Here is a 25,518-nt window from a genome sequence, read left to right on the forward strand (position 1 = left end):
TCTGAATTACTGCAGCCAAGTCTTGGGAGCAGGGAGCAGACTATTTTTTTTAGGGCACTTCTTGAGAATTTGTCCAATGCTACTTTTTGATTTTTTTTTGGTTTTCAGGAGCACCTTTTACTTTCACTTCCTTGTTTATGAAGTGACTTATTATGTGGTAATAAGGCCTATGTTATTCACAACATATGCTGACACCTAAGGCATTTGGAATCAAAGGGCCTCAATTATTAACCCCCCTCTTTAAAGCCTAGAACAAAATCTAAAACCATATCGCGTAAGAAAGGCACTAATTAACTGGGAAGTACAGAATTTAGAGTCATAAAGAAGTCCAGTATGGAAAAAAAAATGGTCTTGCTCATCCATTCCAACTAAATATCCTGAATTAATCTAGTCCCATTTGCCAGCACTTGGCCCATATCCCTCCAAACCCTTCTAATTCATGTCGCCATCCAAATGCCTTTTAAATGCTGTCATTGTACCAGCCTCCACCACTTCCTCTGGCAGCTCATTCCATACACGCACCACCCTCTGTGTGAAAAAGTTGTCCCTCAGGTCCCTTTTATATCTTTCCCCTCTCACCCTAAACCTATGCCCCTCTAGTTCTAGACTCCCCCACCCCAGGGAATAACCTTGTCTATTTACCCTATCCATGTCCCTCAAGATTTTATAAACCTCTATAAAGTCACCCCTCAGCCTCTGACATTTCAGGGAAAATATACGAAAAGTTATGAAATCTGGATTGGGACCATCTGTGGCACGATGTTTGAGGGTCCCTTTTTATGGTTTGAGAAATCTGTCTGCCTGTGCAGAATACACAAGAGAAGAGAGAGAGGGAGGAGATGGTGAGGTAAGAGCTTGGTTTAGTTAGAATCCCTACAGTTTAGAAGCAGGCAATTCGACCTGTTGAGTCCACCAACCTTCCAAAGGTCATTCCGCACCCAACCCCGTAAACCTGTATTTCCCATGGCCACCCCTCCTGGCCTGTACATCCCTGGGCACTATGGGACAATTTAGCACGGGCCAATCCACCCTAACCTGCACATCTCTGGGCACTATGGGTAATTTAGCACAGCCAATCCACCCGAATCTGCACATCCCTGGGCACTATGGGACAATTTAGCACGGCCAATCCACCCTAACCTGCACATCCCTGGGCACTATGGGTAATTTAGCACGGCCAATCCCCCTAACCTGCACATCCCTGGACACTATGGGACAATTTAGCATGGCCAATCACCCTAACCTGCACATCCCTGGGCACCATGGGTAATTTAGCACGGCCAATCCCCCTAACCTGCACATCCCTGGGCACTATGGGACAATTTAGCACGGCCAATCCACCCTAACCTGCACATCCCTGGGCACTATGGGTAATTTAGCACGGCCAATCCCCCTAACCTGCACATCCCTGGACACTATGGGACAATTTAGCATGGCCAATCCCCCTAACCTGCACATCCCTGGACACTATGGGACAATTTAGCATGGCCAATCACCCTAACCTGCACATCCCTGGGCACCATGGGTAATTTAGCACGGCCAATCCACCCTAACCTGCACATCCCTGGGCACTATGGGACAATTTAGCACGGCCAATCCACTCGAACCTGCACATCCCTGGACACTATGGGACAATTTAGCACGGCCAATCCACCCTAACCTGCACATCCCTGGGCACTATGGGATAATTTAGCACGGCCAATCCACCCTAACCTGCACATCCCTGGGCACTATGGGACAATTTAGCACGGCCAATCCACCCTAACCTGCACATCCCTGGACACCATGGGTAATTTAGCACGGCCAATCCACCCTAACCTGCACATCCCTGGGCACTATGGGTAATTTAGCACGGCCAATCCCCCTTACCTGCACATCCCTGGACACTATGGGACAATTTAGCATGGCCAATCACCCTAACCTGCACATCCCTGGGCACCATGGGTAATTTAGCACGGCCAATCCACCCTAACCTGCACATCCCTGGACACTATGGGACAATTTAGCACGGCCAATCCACCCTAACCTGCACATCCCTGGGCACCATGGGTAATTTAGTATGGCCAACTCACCTAAATCTGCAAAACTTTGGACTGTGAGAGGAAACTGGAGCACCCGGAGGAAACGTACACAGACATGGGGAGAACGTGTAAACTCCACACAGACAGTTGCCCGAGGTGGGATCTAACCCTGGTCCCTGGCGCCGTGAGGCAGCACTGCCAACCACTCAGCCACCGTGCTATGAACATGATACTTTCCTGGGCGCACAGACGAAGCATAGGTGAGAAAGAAATGGAGAGAGCTAAAGAAAAGTTGAACCTTTTGCAAATCATTGTTTGTGACTTCCTGACTAATTTATTTTCAGAGCAATAAAAGGTGCTGGAAAAGACAAGGACTCCAGGAGGACTGATATTTCACTCCATGAAACACACCAATCACTGATGAAACAGACTGTGTAATCAGCTGCGGCTCCCTCCCAACTATCAGCCCTCTGAGCAGATAATTCCAACAGACATGTTGTAATCCATGTCCTCTTTTTCACAACAAGCACTTAATAAAGCATTCTCAACCTTCAATATTTCTAAATTGTACTTTAAACACGAGATAACTGAAGCGATAAGATAAATCTAAAAGGATGAACAACAAGCAAAAGGCAGCCTCGGTCCAATTTCATGCTTGTTTTTAAAGCAATATCATTGCGTCCCACACTATCACATTGCTACCCTCGGCTTAATTGTTAAAAATGCATTTTGAATTAAACAACGCTCAACTGGGATCAATCCTTTAGATTTGATTTGATTGATTGTTGTCACATGTACAGTGAAAAGTTCTGTTTTGCGTGCAGTACAGACAGACCATACCATACAAAGAGCATTCGGGTGAAAGGACAGAGCAAGGAGTACGATGTTACAGTGCGCAATGAGTGAGAGCAACATGAGTTTAAAATTGGAGAGGGCCCGTTCATGAGGCTGGTAACAGCGGGTAAGAGGCTGTTCTTGAATCTGTCGGTCCGTGTGTTTGAGCTTTTGTCCCTCCTGCCTGAGGGAAGAGGGCGGGAGAGATTATAACCGGGGTGGGAGGGGTCTCTGATGATGTTGGCTGCCTTCCCGAGGGCAGTGGGGAGTGTAAACAGAGTCGGTGGGTGGAAGGTTGGGCTTGCATGATGGACTGGGCTGCCTTTCCAATCCCAGGCTGTGCAGCACCATCTCAGTGGGGATAATGCACACGCTCTCAGTCCCTGTCCTGTAACTGTGAAGGCAGACAGCCAGCGTAAAAAATGTTGTCAAATAGAGGTAAACGTTTGCCAATGTCCTTTGATTGTCCATTGTATGTCTCAATGCAATGTTATTAAACTGAATTGAAACAAATATCTTGAATGGATCCATAATTTGAACACTTATGTAGTCAATTTGAATTTGTCAGGGAAGAAACTCAGCATCTCAGACAGAAGCATGTACATTTGTTTAAGTTATACACATGTAAATGAAGGTTAATTTATCCAAGTGTGTAGTTAATGCTATTCTCCTGCCTGTCCTCACACGCTAGCGCTTCATTGTTATTTAAATAACCGTTTCATAAGCTCTTGAATAGATAATGGATTTCAAAGGAGATTGAGCAACAAATTCCTTACATAGAGAGTGAAAGGAATCTTCTGAGGGTGGTGGTGGAGGCAGATACAAGAGGGATATTTAAAGGGCTTTTCGACAAGCACATGAATATGCAAGGGATGAAGGGATATGGTCTTCGAGGAGAAAGTGAGGACTGCAGATGCTGGAGATCAGAGGTGAAAATGTGTTGCTGGAAAAGCGCAGCAGGTCAGGCAGCATCCAAGGAGCAGGAGAGTCGACGTTTCGGGCATGAGCCCTTCAGGAATTCCTGAAGAAGGGCTCATGCCCGAAACGTCGACTCTCCTGCTCCTTGGATGCTGCCTGACCTGCTGCGCTTTTCCAGCAACACATTTTCAGCTATGAAGGGATATGGACCAAGGGCAGGCAGAACGGATTAGTTTAGTTTGGTGCCATGTTTGGCACAACAGTGGGGGCCGAAGGGCCTGTTTACGCTCTGTGTTTTATGTTCTATGTTCTATGTATGAAAGCCTCCATTGAACCCACCTCCACCACATTTGCAGGCAGTGCAAATACCTGTCTTTTTGCCCTCACATTGCCTTTGCTTCCTTTGCAAGTTATAGAGTCACACAGCACAGAAACGGGCCCTTCAGTCCAACTCGTCCACAACGACCGCACGTCCCAATCTGACCTTGTCCCATTTGCCGGCATATCCCTCCAAACCCTTCCTATTCATGTCCTCATCCAGATGCCTTTTAAATGTTGTCATTGTACCAGCCTCCACCACTTCCTCTGGCAGCTCATTCCACACACGCACCACCCTCTGTGTGAAAATGTGGCCCCTTGAGTCCTTTTTAAATCTTGTCCCTCTCACGTTAAACCTACGTCCTCTAGTTTTGGACTCCCCCACCCTTGGCCAAAAGAACTTGTGCTCTTCACCCTATCCATGCCCCTCATGATTTTATAAACATCTAGAAGTTCAGCCTCTGACGCTCCAAGGAAAAAGCTCGCGGCCTATTCAGCCTCTCCCTACTGCTCAAACCCTCCAACCCTTGTGAGTCTTTTCTGTACCCTCTCAAGTTTAACAACAAATTACTTTTAATCTGTGCCCTCTCATTTTTATTCCATTTTCAAGCAGAAAGTTTCACCTCACCCTCTCTATCCAGCCCCATGATTTTGAAAGACATTTCAGATATTCTCCCGTCAGTCCCAAACACTCCAACCTCTCCTCCGAACTGAAGTTGCTCATTTGAGTTACAAAGGATGACCGGATAGGCTAGGACATTTTTTACGGGAGCGTAGGAGGTTGAGGGGGTGACGTTAAGGAGGTTTATAAAATAATGATAAGGGGAATGGCAGGTGTCTTTTCCCTAAGGTGAAGGATTTCAAGACTGGGGGCCCATTTCTAAGGTGAGAGGAGCAATATTTAAGAAAGGCACGAGGAACATATCTTTTATACAGAGAGTGGGGAATGAACTACCAGTGGAAATGATGGGTGAGGGTACAGTTACATTGTTTAAAAAACATTTCAATAAGTAGGGAAGGCTTAGAGGGACATGGGCCGGAAGGAGGCAGGTGGGACTAGTTTAGCTTATGGTTATGGTCGGCTGGGACTGACTGGACTGGACAGTCTATTTCTGTGCTTTCTGATTCTGTGGGGACATTTGTGTAAATTTCTCCTGCATGCTGTCCAACATGTTCACATTCTTCCTATAGGGTGTGCACACCATCCCAGCTGAGGCCTAACAAACGCCTAGTATTCTCATGTACGTCATGTCCCTCCCAACAAGGCCCAGATACTGTCCGCTTTGCTCACTGCTCTCGTTATCCGTCCTGCCACCTTCAATTATCTGTCCACCCAGCCCCCTTTGCTCCTACACCCACTTTCGATGTGTCCTGCTTGTTATGATTTGTCTGTCCATGCATCACCTCAACACTTCTCTGCGCTGAACTTCACCTGCCACCTGTCTCTCCACTCTGCCAACTTGCCTGTGCCCTTTCCGAGTTCTGCACTGTCTTTGTCACACTTTACGATGCTTCTGACATTTGCATCACCCACAGCCTTTGAAATTGCCCCCTGCACGCCAACATCTCGACCATTTACACGTATATCCATTTTCCAGCCGGTCACTCAGCCAATTATGTATCCGTGTTGCACTAAGCCTTTTATTTCATGAATGCAGAGGAAAGATTCCCCCCGACCGGGGACAAAGACTCAGGGGGCAGACAGGATACAGGCAAAGAGGGGACTTTTATTCAAGCAAAAAACAATTAGTGCAGGGAGAGGGCCAAGGGATCTTCTCTGAATCTGGCTTCAACATGAAAACGCAATCGTTTTCCTAATCTTCAGCTCAGCTCAGAAGAGAAATCAATGACACACTCTGATTGACAGTAAAATGCAGCATTTTTATGCATTTTGTGTCACAATGATCATACAGAACATGGTTACGACACCCTCCCCTTCCCTTCTGTGGGACGAATCCTGATCAATGATGGACACTTCTATGGACAGCACTAAATTCTTAGGTTTTTTTTAAAATGATGTTTAACAATTATTGCAATCTCTAGCATTTGGGATCTTTGTATGTTGCATTCCAAAGTTACTGGCTGTCCTCTTCATTGTTTAGATTAGATTACTTAGAGTGTGGAAACAGGCCCTTCGGCCCAACAAGTCCACACCGACCCGCCAAAGCGCAACCCACCCAGACCCATTCCCCTACATTTACCCCTTCACCTAACACTACGGGCAATTTAACATGGCCAATTCACCCTAACCTGCACATTTTTGGACTGTGGGTGGAAACCGGAGCACTATCTCTGCATTCCATTGTCCATTGCACTGATTATCTCTTATCAAACTGGGAGGCATGGTGGCACAGTGGTTAGCACTGCTGCCTCACAGCGCCAGAGACCCGGGTTCAATTCCCGCGTCAGGTGACTGACTGTGTGGAGTTTGCACATTCTCCCCGTGTCTGCGTGGGTTTTCTCCGGGTGCTCCGGTTTCCTCCCACAGTCCAAAGATGTATGGGTCAGGTGAATTGGCCATGCTAAATTGCCCGTAGTGTTAGGTAAGGGGTAAATGCAGGGGTGTGGGTCGGTGTGGACTTGTTGGGCCGAAGGGCCTGTTTCCCCACTGTAAGTAATCTAATCAAATTCCATTATCCCTTAAAAATAAGTTGATTCTGTTATAAAAACCTAGTAATAATAATTATTATTATTTTTATAATCATTTTCATTGTTAACATGTTTAGCTAATCAGACAACATACTCCAGGCATCTCTTTGATGTTTTGCAATTCCATTGAAATCTATCTCTGCGATTATTTAAAGAATCTTTAACTAGATCTTATAAATATTGCAAATAGTTTCAAAGTGACAGCTAATTTCTGCAAGATAACCTTAGCTGCTGTGTTTTTTAACGGCTGAACGCATCCCTAAAGAAACTAGAATTAATTACTTATTGCAAGATTTTTCAAAGTGTTTGAATTACAATTTCATTTTGTTACAAATTCTCCAATTTTTTTTAATCTTCTTCATCGCGAGGTTTGCATTCTTTGGAATCTTGCCAGTCAGATAATACTTTCTTTTGGCTTGGAATAATTCCTTTCTCAAAGGTCCACTGTTTACTTTGTGTGTACATATGCTGAAGTAAGCTTTTTTACTAAGTCTGACCATTTCTGTCAATGAAGCAGGCTTTTTAAATATAGGCATGATTTGGGGATGCCGGTGTTGGACTGGGGTGTACAAAGTTAAAAATCACACCACACCAGGTTATAGTCCAACAGGTTTAATTGGAAGCACACTAGCTTTCGGAGCGACGCTCCTTCATCAGGTGGTTGTGGAGTTCACAATCGTAAGGCACGGAATTTATAGCAAAAGTTTACAGTGTGATGGAACTGAAAATATACATTGAGAAACAGACAGGCAATTAAAGTATTTTTTAAAGTATAATTTCAGTTGTATCACACTGTAAACTTAAATGCAAAGAATGCAAATCTCGCGATGAAGAAGATTAAAAAAATTGGAAGATTTGTAACAAAATGAAATTGTAATTCAAACACTTTAAAAAATCTTGCAATAAGCAATTAATTCTAGTTTCTTTAGGGATGTGTTCAGCCGTTAAAAAAAAACATTTCTAAGGTTATCTGGCAGAAATTAGCTGTCACTTTGAAACTATTTGCAATATTTATAAGATCTAGTTAAAGATTCTTTAAATAATCACAGAGATAGATTTCAATGGAATTGCAAAACATCAAAGAGATGCCTCGAGTATGTTGTCTGATTAGCTAAAAATGTTAACAATAAAAATGATTGTAAAAATTATAATAATAAATATTATTATTACTAGGTTTTTATAACAGAGTTTATTCTGTATGCTTAGCCTGTCACTCCTGGTTCTGCATTCCCCTGTTATTACATAGAACATAGAAAAATACAGCGCAGTACAGGCCCTTTGGCCCTCGATGTTGCACCGATCCAAGCCCACCTAATCTACACTAGCCCACTATCCTCCATTGGGAACATCCTACATCTACCCTGTGCAGTCCTTGTTAAGATTTCAGACATTTCTATGAGATCCCTCCTCATTCTTTTGAAATTCGGCATGTCCTTAAAAGTTCTTACCAATTTTTGAATAGATGCACCATCTACCTGGATCCATCACGGCTTGGTACAACAACTGCTCTGCCCAGGGCCGAAAGAAATCACAGAGAGCTGTGGACACAGCCCTGTCCATTAGACAAACCAACTTTCCATCCATTGACTCCGTGTAAACACCCAGCTGCCTCTGGAAAAGCAGCCAACCTCCTCATAGACCCTCGGTCAAAGATAGTTTGTCCCAGACCTAAGGTTGCTGGCCTTCCAGCACAAGGAGCTGTCCAAAACTGAAGAGAGATTGAGACAGAGGTCCCCTTCAAAGCTCATAAGGTAAACAGCTTGTAAGGCCTTGGGATTTCTTCCCTAAGGTTGGAACAATAGAAGCAGCCTGAATGGGTGGGGTCAAGCTTCCACAGAACCAGGAATTTTCATTTTAGGTTTTCAGTAGCAGGTGTTGCTGGGTTTAGAAGCCACAATACATCTCTGAGTGTTGGAGACTGGAACATAGATAAGGTGCTGAGGGACCTCACTGAAGCTTGATTCAGCCGCTACGAAGATTAGGTGGAGAACATCACCAGTATGGGACTTTGTTGTGAGGGTTCACTAAGGTGCTGCGAAGTACAAGGCTAAATGTAAAGCTGATCCCGAGTATACACTGAATGAGTCACTCTGGCGTGGCATGCACTGTATTTAACTAATTGACCCATATTTTCTTTTGAGCTGCAGTACTTTAGGGGTTGGGAGATCATGTTTCAGCTGAAAAGGGCCACTTTTGGAATACTGCGTTCAATTCTGGTCTTCCTGGTACAGGAAAGATGCTGTGAAAGAGGGCGGAAAAGGTTTACAAGGATGTTGCCAGGGTCGGAGCGTTTGAGCTATAGGGAGAGGCTGAATTGGCTGGGGCTGTTTTCCCTGGAGCGTCGGAGGCTGAGGGGTGACCTTATAGAGGTTTACAAAATCATGAGGGGCATGGAAAGGGTGAAAAGTCTAGGTCTTTTCTTCAGGATAGGGGAGTCCAAAACCAGAGGACATAGGTTTAAGGTGAGAGGAGAAAGACTTAAAAGGGGACCGATGGGGAAACCTTTTCACACAGAAAGAGTTGAGTGTATGGAATGAGCTGCCAGAAGAAGTGCTACAGGCGCTAGCGACAATTACAACAATTAAAAGGTAGCTGGGTGGATATATGAATAGGAAGGGTTTAGAGGGATATCGGCCAAATGCTGGCAAATGGAACTAGATTGATTTAGGATATCTGGTTAGCATGGACATGATGGTCCAAAAAGTTTGTTTCCAAGCTGTAAAATTCTATGACTCTCTGCCACACGTACACTATATTGTGGTGATACCAAGGCTTTTAGAGGTGCACTTTGTGCTTTTTTTTATGAAGAGAGATTGAGACAGAGGTGCCGATCAGTCCCCTTCAAAAGCTCATAAGGTAAACAGCTTGTATGGCCTTGGAATTTCTTCCCTAAGGTTGGAACAATAGAAGCAGCCTGAATGGGTGGGGTCAAGCTTCCACAGAACCAGGAATTTTCATTTTAGGTTTTCAGTAGCAGGTGTTGCTGGGTTTAGAAGCCACAATACATCTCTTCCTGCAACTCACTCACTCTCACTCTCTGAGTCATGTCTTGATGATTTTTTTTCCTCTTGCACTGGAGAATTGCATGCGAGACAATCCATTTTACCGAACCTGCCTTTGCCAAGGGTGCATTTATGGGATGTTACTGTGTTGGAACAGTTAATCCGTAGTAGTTATTTTGTTAAACATTTTGAAAGAATTGAAGTTAAGCCATTCTTTTATTTTTATGTTGTCTGTATTTTAACTTTAATCTAAAAATAAAGTGTGTTTTGCTAAACATCGAGTAGTTTGACCAATCAAATTGCATCTGGAACGCAACATCTTATACTTACCTTTAAAATAAGGTAAAGTTAGGGTCTCGGCAAATATATTTTGAGGGGGTTTGGTCTGATTCCTTTGAATATGTCATGAATAAAATATATTTTGGAAAAGATAGCCTGGAAATATGTGAATTCCTTTTTATCTTGAAAGAGACCTTCAAATAGATGGTCAAGGTGATAAATCATATTGAAAAGGTTAATTTAAATCCTGCTTCAAATGAAACATGGACATAACACAAAGGGCAGGTTTAAACTAGGAAAAAGTAACTTAAAGAATAAATTATGTCGAATGTATTTCTAGGAAGTCTGTGAGAGACAGCGTCTAGTAATCATTTAACAAGCGAGTTACAGCAGTAAGGAAACCATGGGGCTTTTCTGAATGGATGAATGAAGCAGGTCAAAGAGTCTTTTATTTCCATAATTATCTTGTGATTTTCCTAAATGTGAATTTAAAGTACCTTTGACCACAACATCCTGAAAGGTCTGCATTATAAGTAAGCCAATAATATGCTCTATTGCCCTGTTCCAACCAAAGATACAAAGAAAATGAGCAACCTTTGAGTCTTGAGAGTCATGAACAATCTCTGTCAAACTAATAGTCTCTCCACCTGCAATCCTCAGCCATGGGCTTTGCTGATGGTCTGGAGGCTCCAGGAAGTGTGAAAAAATTCCGAAATCATCCATATTCTTTTGTTAAGTCATCCCAGTTTTTTTAATGTGTTCCCACACGCTGTTACTAAACTTTGAGGCTCTCATCACTGTGCAAGTAAATGCCTCAGGAATGTTTCTGATCACGGATAATAGGATGAAGTCCGATGTATTTAGACTCATAGAATCGTCCAGCACGGAAACAGACCCTTCGGTCCTACCAGTCCGTGCCAACCATAATCCCAAACTAAACTAGTCCCACCTGCCTGCTCCTGGCCCATATTCCTCCATACCTTTCCTATTTCATGCAGTCATACAAATGTCTTTCATGGGCAGCATGGTGGCCTAGTGGTTAGCACTGCTGCCTTACTGCGCCAGGGACCTGGGTTCAATTCCCGACTCAGGCGATCCACTGTGTGGAGTTTGCACATTCTCCCTGTGTCCGGGTGCTCCGGTTTCCTCCCACAATCCAAAGATATGCAAGTCAGGTGAATTGGCCATGCTAAATTGCCCGTAGTGTTAGGTACATTAGTAAGGGGTAAATATAGGGTAGGGGAATGGGTCTGGGTGGGATACTCTTCAGAGGTTGGGCTGAAGGGCCTGTTTCCATACTGTAAGGAATCTAATCTTTTAACATTGTAATTTTAACCACATCCAGCACTTCCTCTAGAAGTTCATTCCAAACGTGAGCCACTCTCTGTGTAAAAATGTTGCCCCTCACATCGTTTTAAAATTTTTATCCTGTCACCTTAAAAATATGCCCCTTAGTCTTGAAATCCCCCATCCTAGGGAAAAGACACTTCCCAGTCATTTGTCTATAAACCTCTATAGCTTTATAAACCTCTACATAATCACCCCTCAACCTCCTACTCACCAGTGAAAAAAGTCCCAGCCTATCCAGCCTCTTCTTATAACTCAAACCCTCCAATCCCGGTAAATCTCTTCTGAACCCTTTTCAGCTTAATAACATGCTTCCTATATCAGGGTGACCAGAACTGGACACAGTACTCCAGAAAAAGCCTCACTAATGTCTTGTACAACCTCAACATGACAAATCAACTCCTATACTCAAAGCTCTGAGTAATGAAGGCAAGCCTGCTAAACGCCTTCTTAACTGCCTTGTCTAAGTGACACAAACTTCAAAGAATTATGTCGCTAAACGCCTAGGTGTCTCTGATCTATAACACGACCCAAGGCCCTACTTTTAACTGCACAAGTCCTACCCTTGTTCGTTTTACCAAAATATAATACCTTACACTTACCTATATTAAACTCTGTCTGCCACACAGGCAAAAGTGAGGACTGAAGATGCTGGAAACCAGAGTTTATGTTAGAGTGGTGCTGGAAAAGCACAGCAAGTCAGGCAGCATCCGAGGAGCAGGAAAATTGACGTTCCTGGCAAAAATCATCAGAAATGTGGCTCCATCTGCCATATTGCAGCCCATTAACCCAATTGATCAAGATCTCTTTGTGATTTTAGATAACCTTCTTCGCTATCATCTATACCACCAGTCTTGGTGTCATCCGCAAACTACTACCGTGCTTTCTGCAATTCTCATTGAAATCGTGCATATAAGTGACAAACAAAAGTGGACCCAGCACCAATCCCCTGTGGAACACCACTGGTCTTAGGCCTCCAGTCTGAAAAACAGCCTGCCCCCATCAGTCTCTCTGTCTCCTGCCATTAAGCCAACTTTGTATCCAATTGGCAAGATCACTTTGAATCTTATTCCATCATATTCTTAATTCATCATTTCAGATTGTCCCACACTGTGCCCACAAAAACCCATACGTTAAGTGCCAAAATCTCTTGCTGGAATCTGCTCCAGAGGGTAGCTTCAGTCCAGAGCACTGTATATTCTGTTAATGGTTATCAGTTTAAATGACTGCACTGTCCAATAGTTATCAGTTCAATTATTAAATACGTTAGGTTTCACCAGGGTAGCAGGCTGGGAATCAAGTCCCACTGTTCCCTGAGTCATCACAAAAGTTAAAAGATTTATGTGTGAGATCACTTTAATTCCGTCATGGGATGTGCACGTCAGGGACACGGCTAGCATTTATTCCCCATCCCTAGTTGCCCCCTTGAGAAGGCGGTGGTGAGCTGCCATCTTGAACCGCAGCAGTCCGTGTGCTGTAGGGAAACCACTTAGGGAGGGAGTTTCAGGGATACTGACAGAACGGCAACATATTTCCAAATCAAGATAGGGAGGGGCTCAGTGGGGAACTTGCAGGGGGGGTGGTGTTCCCATGTACCTGCTTCCCTTGTCCTTCTCGATGGAAGCGGCCATGGATTTGAAAGGTGGTGTCTAACGATCTTGGTGAATTTACGAAATAGAATGAGATACCATCTCTAGTCCTACAATTCCCTCCCTCAATATTCTCTCTTCCTTTAAGACTTGCGGTACATTCTCCAACGTTTACCACCCATTGGAGGATTACTTTCACCACGTGCTCAGGGATCAGTTCAGCTGCAGTACTGAGGGGGTGACCTTATAGAGGCTTATAAAATCATGAGGGGCATGGACAGGGTGAGTAGTCAAGGTCTTTTCTCCAGGGTTGGGGAGTCCAAAACTACAGGGCTTGGGTTTAAGGTGAGGGGGCAAGGTTGAAACAGGGACCTCAGGGGCGACTTTTTCACGCAGAGGGTGGTACGTGTATGGAATGAGCTGCCAGAGGAAGTGGTGGGGACTGGTACAATGACAACATTTAAGAGGCATCTGGGTGGGGACATGAATAGCAAGGGTTTGGAGAGATATGGGCCAAATCCTGGCAACTCGGACTAGATCAGTTTAGGATATTTGGTCGGCGTGGCCGAGTTGGACCAGAGTGTGTGTTTCCCTGCTGTACAGCTCTCGTTGCTGAGCCCCATCTTCTTGACCCACTGCAGTCGGTGCGGTATATCACAGGCACTGCAGACAGGCAACATTATAGGAAATTTGAACATTCAGTTAATGGACAAGGATGACAGGAGATGGTGTTTTAAGGTTTGTACAATAACAAATGACTAAAATCAGTATTAACTAGACACTATTTTTGTAGTGAAAGTGAGGTCTGCAGATGCTGGAGATCAGAGCTGAAAATGTGTTGCTGGAAAAGCGCAGCAGGTCAGGCAGCATCCAAGGAACAGGAAATTCGACATTTCGGGCATAAGCCCTTCTTCAGGAATGAGGAAAGTGTGTCCAGCAGGCTAAGATAAAAGGTATGGAGGAGGGACTTGGGGGAGGGGCGATGGAGATGCGATAGGTGGAAGGAGGTCAAGGTGAGGGTGAGAGGCCAGAGAGGAGTGGGGGCGAAGAGGTCAGGAAGAAGATTGCAGGTTAGGAAGGCGGTGCTGAGTTCGAGGGTTGGGACTGAGACAAGGTGGGGGGAGGGGAAATGAGGAAACTGGAGAAATCTGAGTTCATCCCTTGTGGTTGGAGGGTTCCCAGGCGGAAGATGAGGCGCCCTTCCGCCAACCGTCGTGTTGTTATGTTCTGGTGATGGAGGCATCCACGGACCTGCATGTCCTCGGTGGAGTGGGAGGGGGAGTTAAAGTGTTGAGCCACGGGGTGGTTGGGTTGGTTGGTCCGGGTGTCCCAGAGGTGTTCTCTGAAATGTTCCGCAAGTAGGCGGCCTGTCTCCCCAATGTAGAGGAGGCCACATCGGGTGCAGCGGATGCAATAGATGATGTGTGTGGAGGTACAGGTGAACTTGTGGCGGATATGGAAGGATCCCTTGGGGCCTTGGAGAGAAGTAAGGGAGGAGGTGTGGGCGCAAGTTTTGCATTTCTTGCAGTTGCAGGGAAAGGTGCCGGGAGTGGAGGTTGGGTTGGTGGGGGGTGTGAACCTGACAAGGGAGCCACGGAGGGAATGGTCTTTTCGGAATGCTGATAGTGGAGGGGAGGGAAATATATCCCTGGTGGTGGGGTCCGTTTGGAGGTGGCGGAAATGACGGCAGATGATACGCTGTATATGGAGGTTGGTGGGGTGGTAGGTGAGAACCAGTGGGGTTCTGTCCTGGTGGTGGCTGGAGGGGCGGGGCTCAAGGGCGGAGGAGCGGGAAGTGGAGGAGATGCGGACCTGCTGTGCTTTTCCAGCAACTATTTTTGTAGGTTACTTATATTTTAAATTACACAAAGGATCTTTCCTCTTGTGTCACACGGTTTTCTATTCACAAAGTAACGATCGATTCCAGCTTTCTTTCCCAGTTCCCCTTTATCACTGAGCGATAACTTTATGATTGGCCGGTTCTAAGGCTTTTGTCTCAAGTTTTCAGTTTTTCTCCAGCCATTGACAGCTGTGAAGTTCCTTCCGATGACTCCAACTTCCAGACTGATTTTGTCACTCGCTGTACCCAGCAGAACTCAACACCACCAGGAAAATCCCTGTGTAGACCATCGACCCTGGCAAGTTGCCATCTTGAAAAGGCCAAGCACTGTCAATAAAGGGCTGCCCTGCCTGGTCGTGGACATGCGCCCTGGACATGACAGAGAGGGAAATTTGCAAATGTGAGGTTCTGCAGTTTGGGAGAGGGGACTTTGAGAGCAGTCCTGTCAAGGGAAAGTATACAGTTAATGGTAGGACTCTTAACAGCATTGATGTACATAGGGATCCTGGGGTCCTAGTCCATATCTCCCTGAATGTGGCCACACAAGTAGATAGATTGGTAAAGAAGCTATATCTTCGAGGAGAAAGTGAGGTCTGCAGATGGTGGAGATCAGAGCCAAAAATGTGTTGCTGGAAAAGCGCAGCATCCAAGGAACAGGAGATTCGACGTTTCGGGCATAAGCTCTAAGACGATGCTTAGATTCCTGAAGAAGGGCTTATGCCCGAAACGTCGAATCTCCTGTTCCTTGGATGCTGCCTGACCTGCTGCGCTTTTCCAGCAACACATTTTCAGTAAAGGAGGTATACGTCAATACTGACATTATTGTTCGGGCTATTGGGTACAAGTCACAGCTTCATAAGACTTTGGTTAGGTCACACTTTAATCTATTGCATTCAATTCTGGTCGCCAAACTACAAGAAGAATGTGGAGGGTGCAGAAAAGATCTCCCGACGTGGAAACACATCGGCCTTTCCTTCACAGTCACTGGGTCAAAATCGTGGAATTCCCTCCCTCACGGCGTGGCGGGCATCTGTACAGCACGCGGACTGCAACGGCTCAAGAAGACAGCTCACCCCCACCTTCTCAAGGGGCAACTAGGGATGGGCAATAAATACTGGGCCCAGCCAGCAATGCCCACATCCCACAAATGAGTAATTTGTTTTAAAAAATGCGATGAATTAAACAGGATCATTACACAAAGGTTCAATCTGTAGTAAAAAGGTAACTTGAGAACAGACTTCTGTAAAATGGATTACCAGTTGGACTGGGAGAGGTGAAAATCTAATGATCATCTAACAAATAATTATAGAGGTAGCAGGAAAATAGGATTAATAAGTTAGGTTGGGACGAAACGTCTTCCCTATCTATACATCAAGATCTATCCAAATGCTGGCCACAAGCTCACATTTGCCCAATAACTCGGTCAAACATTTGCACTTTGGAGTGTAAAGGTGTGATCCTTTTCAGTATTACTTACTCTAGACACAACCAAAGACACACAGCGGCCTCAGTCACTAACAGTTCCTGTCAAATTTAACAAGCTCTCCACCTGCAATCATCAGCCGTGGCTTTCGCTGACGTTTTGGAGACTGTAGGAAGTGTGGGAAAATTCCAAACCATCCACATTCTTTTTGCTGATCCACCCAATTACCTCGATGTGCTCCCACATGCTACTGCAAAACGTTGTGGCTGCTGTACCCGATCATCACTGCAGGTTCCCCCAGAAATCAATGACTTGTGGCACATTAATGTCACAGACAAACTACAGACAGAGGTGCTTCTTCATGTTTTCATCCGTCTAGACTGGAATCAGCAGCCGATCAGTGCCGCGTGTATCCCTCACCTCAGTGGCATCTTCTGGATCTCAACATGGGAACAGGACCGAATACGAGACCCGGCTCTGCACTGATGGGTGGATGTTTGACAACTCTACATTTAAATCGACTATAGTTAGTGAGTTACATTCGATTCGCTGATGGTTTCCGGTAGGCACGGTGGCTCAGTACTGAGCACTGCTGCCTCAGCACCAGGGGGCCCACGTTTGATTCCATCCTTGGGTGCCTGTCTGTGTGGAGTTTGCACGTTCTCCCTGTGTCTGTGTGGGGTTTCCTCTGAGTGCTCCAGTTTCCTCCCACAGTGGATTGGCAATGGGAAATTGCCCCACAGTGTCCAAGGATGTGCAGGTTAGGGTGGATTGGCCATGGGAAATTGCCCCATAGTGTCCAAGGATGTGCAGGTTAGGGTGGATTGGCCATGGGAAATTGCTCACAGTGTCCAAGGATGTGCAGGTTAGGGTGGATTGGCCATGGGAAATTGCCCACAGTGTCCAAAGATGTGCAGGTTAGGGTGGATTGGCCATGGGAAATTGCCCCATAGTGTCCAAGGATGTGCAGGTTAGGGTGGATTGGCAATGGGAAATTGCTCACAGTGTCCAAGGATGTGCAGGTTAGGGTGGACTGGCCATGGGAAATTGCCCACAGTATCCAAGGATGTGAAGGCTAGGTGGGTTAGCCAGGGGAAATACAGGGTTACAGGGATAGAGTAGGAGGTTGGGTTTGGGTGGGATGTTCTTGGGAGGGTTGGTTTGGACTGAATTGCCTGCTTCCACACACTGATGGTGACACTGTGTATATGTAGCTAAAGGAAAGTTGATAAATGGACATATCTGTTAATGATGCTGTCACTGCAAGAGCTAATTTGTAAGGCAGAGATGATCGTTTGAGTAAACAGCTTGGGAGGCCTTTCTTTTTACCAGCCTGAACGGGTGTGGCCATCTCTCACAGGTCCGGATTCCTGAGTAGCATCAGAAGATGTAGTGGTTCTGTTCGCCGAGCTGGAAGTTTTTGTTGCAAACGTTTCGTCCCCTGGCTAGGAGACATCATCAGTGCTCTGGAGCCTCCTGCGAAGCGCTTCTTTGATGTTTCTTCCGGCATTTATAGTGGTCTGTCCTTGCCGCTTCCGGGTGTCAGTTTCAGCTGTCCGCTGTAGTGGTTGGTATATTGGGTCCAGGTCGATGTGTTTGTTGATGGAGTTTGTGGATGAATGCCATGCCTCTAGGACCCAATATACCAATCACTACAGCGGACAGCTGAAACTGACACCCAGAAGCGGCAAGGACAGACCACTAAATGCCGGAAGAAACATCAAAGAAGCACTTCGCAGGAGGCTCCAGAGCACTGATGATGTCTCCTAGCCAGGGGACGAAACGTTTGCAACAAAAACTTCCAGCTCGGCGAACAGAACCACAACAACAAGCACCCGAGCTACAAATCTTCGCACAAACTTTGAGCATCAGAAGATATTGGGGTCCCAACAGAGTTGGAAGCTTCGGTCAATGTCTCCTGGCTGCTGCTCTCTCTGCATTTTCTCTTGATGCTTTTTCCTCCTGGATTGAAGAACCGCATGTGAGAATCTGTGCCTGAAATTTCCTTTTTTTGTTCAGAAATGTTCAGGGATGTTACTATATAGGAAGTAAGAAAAGGTTAGGGTCTAGGCTACCCGCTTAAAATAATTTGAGGGGGTCTGGTCTGGTTCAGAGCAATGTGCATTGGGATAACCTCAAATCCATGAGGAATTTCCCATTTAAATATTCAGCTATCACTTATTTTATTGTTTACATGTCTTTCTGGCCTTATCTTGTGGATTCTCTGTTTTTTTTTAAATCCCCCCTCAATTCACATCACATTGTCATCCATCCATCAGAGAATTCTCCCTTTATGTCCTTACCTTCAATATCCATCATTTATTGCCAGCACAAGTTTGTACCTGGTGATGTCCAATGTCTAAACTGAGCTAGTTTACTCTCTCTAACCATATTAAGTCAAAGTTAAAAATCACACAACACCAGGTTATAGTCCAACAGGTTTAATTGGAATATTAAGTCAGCCTTTTTCGATTCTTGAAGTTCTTTCGATCACATCCACTGACTTGTACTTCGGTCCCTCAAATCAATTCCGAACACCACAACCTCCGCCCACGCAGGCATATTTCACAAGCTATTTAACTATATTTCTTCAGAGTCCAGAGACCATAAGAGCAGGTCCTCAAGCCTGATTCAATGGGTTCATCCGACATTCCTCACTTTCCTGCCCTTTCCCTGTCATCCTCGGTTTCCCTCCTGATCAGCCTTAAACACACACAAGGACTTTGCCCCCCTCTACAGCTCTCTGGGTTCCAAAGACTCGATTCTCAAAGAGAAAAAAAATTCCTCCTCATCTCAGTCTTAAATTGACACCCCATTATTCTGAGACTGTGCCCTCTCTGGTCCCAGACTCTCCGCTGAGGGGGAAACAGCCTCTCAGCATTTCCCTCTCAAGCCCCTCAATAGTCCTGTATGTTTCACTAGCACCACCTCCGATTCTTCTAAACTCCAGTGAGTAGAGTCCCAAACTGTTTAACCTATACATATCAGGCAATCCCTCCAGACTGGGAACCATCCTCGTGAAACTTCTCTGAACTGCCTCCCAGGAAATGAGATCTTTCCTTAAATAAGGGAACCTAAACATCTCCCAGTACTCCAGATGGTGGTCTCATCAACACCATGTACAGTTGCTGTAAGACTTCCTGGCTCTTACACTCCAACATTCCACTAGCCCTTCTTGATTACCTGCTGCCCCTGTGTGCTAGTTTACTGTGTCTCGTGCACAAGTACCACCAAGTCCTTCTGTGTGACAGCTTTCCGCAGTTTTTCTCCATTTAAATAATACTGCCCTCTTGTTCTCCCTTCCAAAATGAACAACTTTGTCTTTACGGCAGGCCCTTGAGTCCTGGCAACATCCTTGTAAATTCCTTCTTCACTCTTTCCAGTTTAATAACATCCTTCCTTTTGCATCATCTGCAAACTCTCAAACTATGCCCTAGACTACTTACATGTACATCAGGAAGAACGAGGGTTCCGAGTCCCTGGAAAACTCCAGCGCCAATCTTCCTCCAGCCCAGAAAGTATCCATTGATCATTACCCTCTATTTCCTACTCCTCAGCCAAGTCCACTTTCCTTATGGCCCCTTGATATCATGGATCATAACTTTCTTCATAAGTCTGCTGTGTGGCGCGCTATCGTACACTTACTAGACGTACAGTACATCAACAGCATTACCCTTATCAATCCTCTCTGTCACACAGAATTATTGATTCCTTACAGTGTGGAAGCAGGCCATTCAGCCCACTGGGTCCACACTGACCCTCCAAACAGCAACCCACCCAGACCCATCCCCCCCATCCTATTTCTGTAATCCTACATTTCTCATGGCTAACGCATTCCTGAACACTATGGGCAGCTTAGTACGGCCAGTCCACCTAACCTGCACATGGAGTCATTCAGCATGGAAACGGACCCTTCGGTCCAACTCATCCATGCTGACCAGATATCCTGAATTAACCTAGTGCCGTTTGCCAGCATTTGGCCCATATCCCTTTAAACCCTTCCTATTCGGGTCTCCAGCCAGATGCCTTTTAAATGTTGTAAATTGTACCAGCCTCCACCACTTCCTCTGGCACCTCCTTCCATACACGCACTACCCCCTGCAGGAAAACATTATCCCTTAGGTTCCTTTTAAATCACTTTGGACTGTGGGAGGAAACCTGTGCAGACACCGAGAGAACTTGTACAAACTTCACAAGGACAAGGGGGGATTTGAACCCAGGTCCCGTGATGGAGCAGTGCTAACCACGGAGCCAACCTGCTGTTACCTCTTCAAAAGCAAACTCCAGTAAGTTAGTGAGATGCACTTTCTCCTTAACAAATTCATGTGACTCTTCTGAATCGATCTACATTTATCCACTACTATTCGTTCTATCCCAATTAGAATTTGTTCCATCACTGAAATTAACTGAAGTGACTCAAGAGTACAGTCCTAAACTCTCTCAAACCTGATTTCTCAAAAAAAAATCCAGATTCTTCCTACAAAATGAATGAATTCTTCATCCAGAAGGATCATGGAGTCATAACGTCATAGAGATGTACAGCACGGAAACAAACCCCTTGGTCCAACCCATCCATGCCAACCAGATATCTCAAATTAATTGAGTCCCATTTGCCAGCACCTGGCCCATATCCCTCGAAATCCTTCCTGTTCATGTCCCCATCCAGATGCCTTTTAAATGTTGTCATTGTACCAGCCCCCACCACTTCCTCTGGCAGCTCATTCCATACACGTACCACCCTCTGTGTGAAAATGTTAGCCCTTAGGTCCCTTTAAAATTTTTCCCCTTCTCACTCTATACCCATGCTGTCTAGTTCTGGAGTCCCCCATCCCAGGGAAGAGACCTTGTCTATTTACCCCATCCATGCCCCTCATAATTTTATAAACCTCGACAAGGTCACTCCTAAGCCTCTGACGTTCCAGGGAAAAGGTGAGGACTCGAAGGGCGTGGTGCTGGAAAGGATGAGCGTACAAGGATGCTGCCTGACCTGCTGTGCTTTTCCAGCACCACACCCTTCGAGTTTGATCCCCAGCATCTGCAGTCCTCACTTTTTCCAGGGAAAACAGTCCCAAGTCTATTCAGCCTCTCCCTGTAGCTCCGACCCTGGCAACATCCTTGTAAATCTTTTCTGAACCCTTTCAGGTTTCACAACATCCTTCCTATAGGAGCACCTGTGTCTTCAACTATATCTATTTGAATCCAAATTCCTACAAGAATTCTGCCAAATGAGCGTACAAGAAATAACTGGACATTGATTTGCTGAAATTCACATGAATTAATGTCAATATTTTGAATTTCCAAGTCATTCATATTTGAAACTTTTCTTTTGAGAGACATAGAAAGTAGGTGCAAGGGTAGGCCATTCGGCCCTTTGAGCCCACACCACCATTCAATATGATCGTGACTGATTGGGTTAGTAAATTTGCAGATGACACTAAGGTCGGTAGATTTGTGGATAGTGCTGAAGGATGTTGTAGGTTCCACAGGGACATAGATAAGCTGCAGAGCTGGGCTGCAAGGTGGGAAGTGGAGGTGAATGCGAAGAAGTGTGAGGTGGTTCACTTTGGAAGGAGCAACAGGAAAGCAGAGTACTGGGCTCATGGTAAGAGTCTTTCTCGGTAGTGTAGCTGTGCAGAGAGATCTCGGTGTCCATGTACATAGATCCCTGAAAGTTGCCTCCCAGGTTGGTAGGGTTGTTAAGAAGGCGTGTGGTGTGTTAGCTTTTATTGGTAGAGGGACTGAGTTTTGGAACCATGAGGACAAGTGGCAGCTATGGGACAATTTAGCACGGCCAATCCGCCCTAACCTGCACATCCTACTAAACTCTGGTGTGGCCACATTTGGAGTACTGCGTACAGTTCTGATCACCGCATTATAGGGAGGATGTGGAAGCTGTGAAGGGTACAAAGGAGATTTACCAGGATATTGCCTGGCATGGAGGGAAGGTCTTATGAGGAAAGACTGAGGGACTTGAGGCTGTTTTCGTCAGAGAGAGCAAGGTTGAGAGGTGACTAACTTCATTCCTGATGAAGGGCTTATGCTCGAAACGTCGAATTCCCTATTCCTGAGATGCTGCCTAACCTGCTGTGCTTTAACCAGCAACACATTTTCAGCAGGTGACTAACTGAGACATATAAGATAATCATAGGGTTAGATAGGGTGGACAGTGACAGCCTTTTTTCTCAGATGGTGATGGCTAACATGAGGGGACATAGCTTTACATTGAGGGATGATAGGTATAGGACAGATGTAGTTTCTTTACTCAGAGAGTATTAGGGGTGTGAAATGCACTGTCTTGCAACAGTAGTAGACTCACCAACTATAAGGGCACTTAAATAGTCATTGGATTAACATACAGATGAAAATGGAATAGTGTAGGTTAGATAGGCTCCAGATTGGTTCCACAGGTCAGTGCAACATCGAGGGCCGAAGGGCCTGTACTGCGCTGGAATGTGCGTTCTCAGTATCTCACTCCCACTTTCTCTCCATAGCCCTTGATCCCCTCAGCTGGCTTTGTCCAGCTTCCTCTTGAATATATCTAACAAACTGGCCCCAACAGTTCCACATGGGAGAGAATTCCACAGGTTCACAACACCCGAGTGAACAAATTCGCCCTCATCTCAGTCCTGATGAAGGCCTTATGTCGAAAACTTTGATTCCCCTGCTTCTTGGTTCATGTGTGACGCTTTTCCAGCTCATACATTTCAACTCTGACTCTCCAGCCTTTGTAGTCCTCACTTGCTCCTCATCTCAATCCAAATTGCATACTCCTTATTCATAGACGGGGTGTTCTAGACTCCCCTGACATTTTCACAGAATCCCTACAGTGTGAAAACAGGCCATTCAGCCCATCAAGTCCCTACTGACCCTCCGAAGAGCATCCCACCCAGACCCATTCCCATCCCTAATCTCAGTAACCCCACATTTCCCATGGCTAACCACCCTAACCTGCACATCCCTGGGCACTATGGGACAATTTAGCACGGCCAATCCACCCTAACCTGCACATCCCTGGACACTATGGGACAATTCAGCACGGCCAATCCACCCTAACCTGCACATCCCTGGGCACTATGGGACAATTTAGCACGGCCAATCCACACTAACCTGCACATCCCTAGGCACTATGGGACAATTTAGCACGGCCAATCCACCCTAACCAGCACATCCCTGGGTACTATGGGACAATTTAGCACGGGCCAATCCACCCTAACCTGCACATCCCTGGGCACTATGGGACAATGTAGCACGGCCAATTCACCCTAACCTGCACATCCCTGGGCACTATGGGACAATTTACCACAGCCAATCCACCCGAACCTGCACATTCCTGGGCACTATGGGATAATTTAGCACGGGTCAATCCACCCTAACCTGCACATCCCTGGACACTATGGGACAATTTAGCACGGTCAATCCACCCTAACCTGCACATCCCTGGGCACTATGGGACAATTTAACACGGCCAATCCACCCTAACCTGCACATCCCTGGGCACTACGGGACAATTTAACATCGAGAAAGTGAGAACTGCAGATGCTGGAGATCAGAGCTTAAAAATGTGTTGCTGGAAAAGCGCAGCAGGTCAGGCAGCGTCAAAGGAACAGGAGAATCGACGTTTCGGGCATAAGCCCTTCTTCAGGATTATGCCCGAAACGTCGATTCTCCTGTTCCTTTGATACTGCCTGACCTGCTGTGCTTTTCCAGCAACACATTTTTAAGCGACAATTTAACATGGCCAAACCACCCTGACTTGTACATTGTTGGAGTGTGGGAGGAAACCCAAGCAGACACAGGGACAACGTGCAAACTCCACAGAGACAAGTCGCCCAAGCAGGGGATCGAACCTGGCGCTGTGAGGCAGGATTGCCGCCCTCTTGTATATATCTAATGAACCGGCCCCAACAGCTTCTGGGGGGTGAGAATTCCACAGGTTCACATCTCTCCGAGGGAAGCAATTCTTCCTCATCCCTTGTGGTCGGAGATTCGTTTGCAGAGCTGGTGTGCGTGTTTTGCAGATGTTTTGTCGCCTCGTTGGGTCACATATTCAGTGCATCTTCAATACGGTGTTGGTGATCTGTCCCGCCTGGTATCTACGTGTCTCTCCTTACAGCGTATTCATAGACTGTGACCTCTAGTTCTGGACTTCCTCGACATTTTGTTCCTTTCCACGTTCTTCTTATGCGCGAGTATGTGTGTGTCACAATCACCGCGTTCCCTGATGTTACGGGAGTTTTCAGGGAAAATCCACCCCAGCCCCTTCGATTTTAAGGGGTTGTTTCTGACTCACTCTGTTTCTTTCCACACGCAGACAGACAGCAGTGGAACTTGTGACTACGATGGTCTGGATTGGATCCACGGTAGCACTCACTGTAAGGTTGGATAACAATGACTGCAGATGCTGGAAACCAGATTCTGGATCAGTGGTGCTGGAAGAGCACAGCGGTTCAGGCAGCATCCAAAATGCAGCGAAATCGACGTTTCGGGCAAAAGCCCTTCATCAGGAATAAAGGCAGCGAGCCTGAAGCGTGGAGAGATAAGCTAGAGGAGGGTGGGGGTGGGGAGAAAGTAGCATAGAGTACAATAGATGAGTGGGGGAGGGGATGAAGGTGATGGGTCAGGGAGGAGAGGGTGGAGTGGATAGGTGGAAAAGGAGCTAGGCAGGTCGGACAAGTCCGGACAAGTCATGGGGACAGTGCTGAGCTGGAAGTTTGGAACTAGGATGAGGTGGGGGAAGGGGAAATGAGGAAACTGTTGAAGTCCACATTGATGTCCTGGGGTTGAAGTGTTCCGAGGCGGAAGATGAGGCGTTCTTCCTCCAGGCGTCTGGTGGTGAAGGAGCGGCGGTGAAGGAGGCCCAGGACCTCCATGTCCTCGGCAGAGTGGGAGGGGGAGTTGAAGTGTTGGGCCACGGGGCGGTGTGGTTGATTGGTGTGGGTGTCCCGGAGATATTCCCTAAAGCGCTCTGCTAGGAGGGGCCCAGTCTCCCCAATGTAGAGGAGACCGGGGATTATGTACCTTTTCTGCCGCTGCTTATATATGGTGGAATGGCAATAGTAGCAGGTGTAGCTGCCCTCTACCTAACGGAAACACCGAACATGGCTTTACCAGACACGATTCACAGAGTGGAATGTAGGTTTGCCATTCAGAGCTCAGTTTGATAAACAGCAAAGTTTCAACATTCGACATCATTTCAGGATACTTCAGACCATTACTTCACGCCTGAATCAAAGACAACTATTATATTCCCCAAGAAGAGACAAAAATAGAAATTTCTGCAAAAGCTCAGCGGGTCTGA

At 46.0% G+C, this 25,518-nt stretch overlaps 1 protein-coding gene across 1 annotated transcript in view; it reads left to right on the plus strand.

Annotated features, from left to right (window-relative positions):
- The window catches only part of LOC132836187 (solute carrier family 22 member 6-like), a 56,511-nt gene extending 54,052 nt beyond the window's left edge, over positions 1 to 2,459 (plus strand). Inside the window, exon 10 of the mRNA XM_060855515.1 lies at positions 2,366 to 2,459. Coding sequence (XP_060711498.1) covers positions 2,366 to 2,459 — 94 coding nt within the window. The remainder of the gene's footprint in view (positions 1 to 2,365) is intronic.
- The last annotated feature ends 23,059 nt before the right edge of the window (positions 2,460 to 25,518 follow it).

Source organism: Hemiscyllium ocellatum, chromosome 46 (genome assembly GCF_020745735.1).
Source record: "Hemiscyllium ocellatum isolate sHemOce1 chromosome 46, sHemOce1.pat.X.cur, whole genome shotgun sequence".
In the NCBI taxonomy this organism is placed as follows: domain Eukaryota; kingdom Metazoa; phylum Chordata; class Chondrichthyes; order Orectolobiformes; family Hemiscylliidae; genus Hemiscyllium; species Hemiscyllium ocellatum.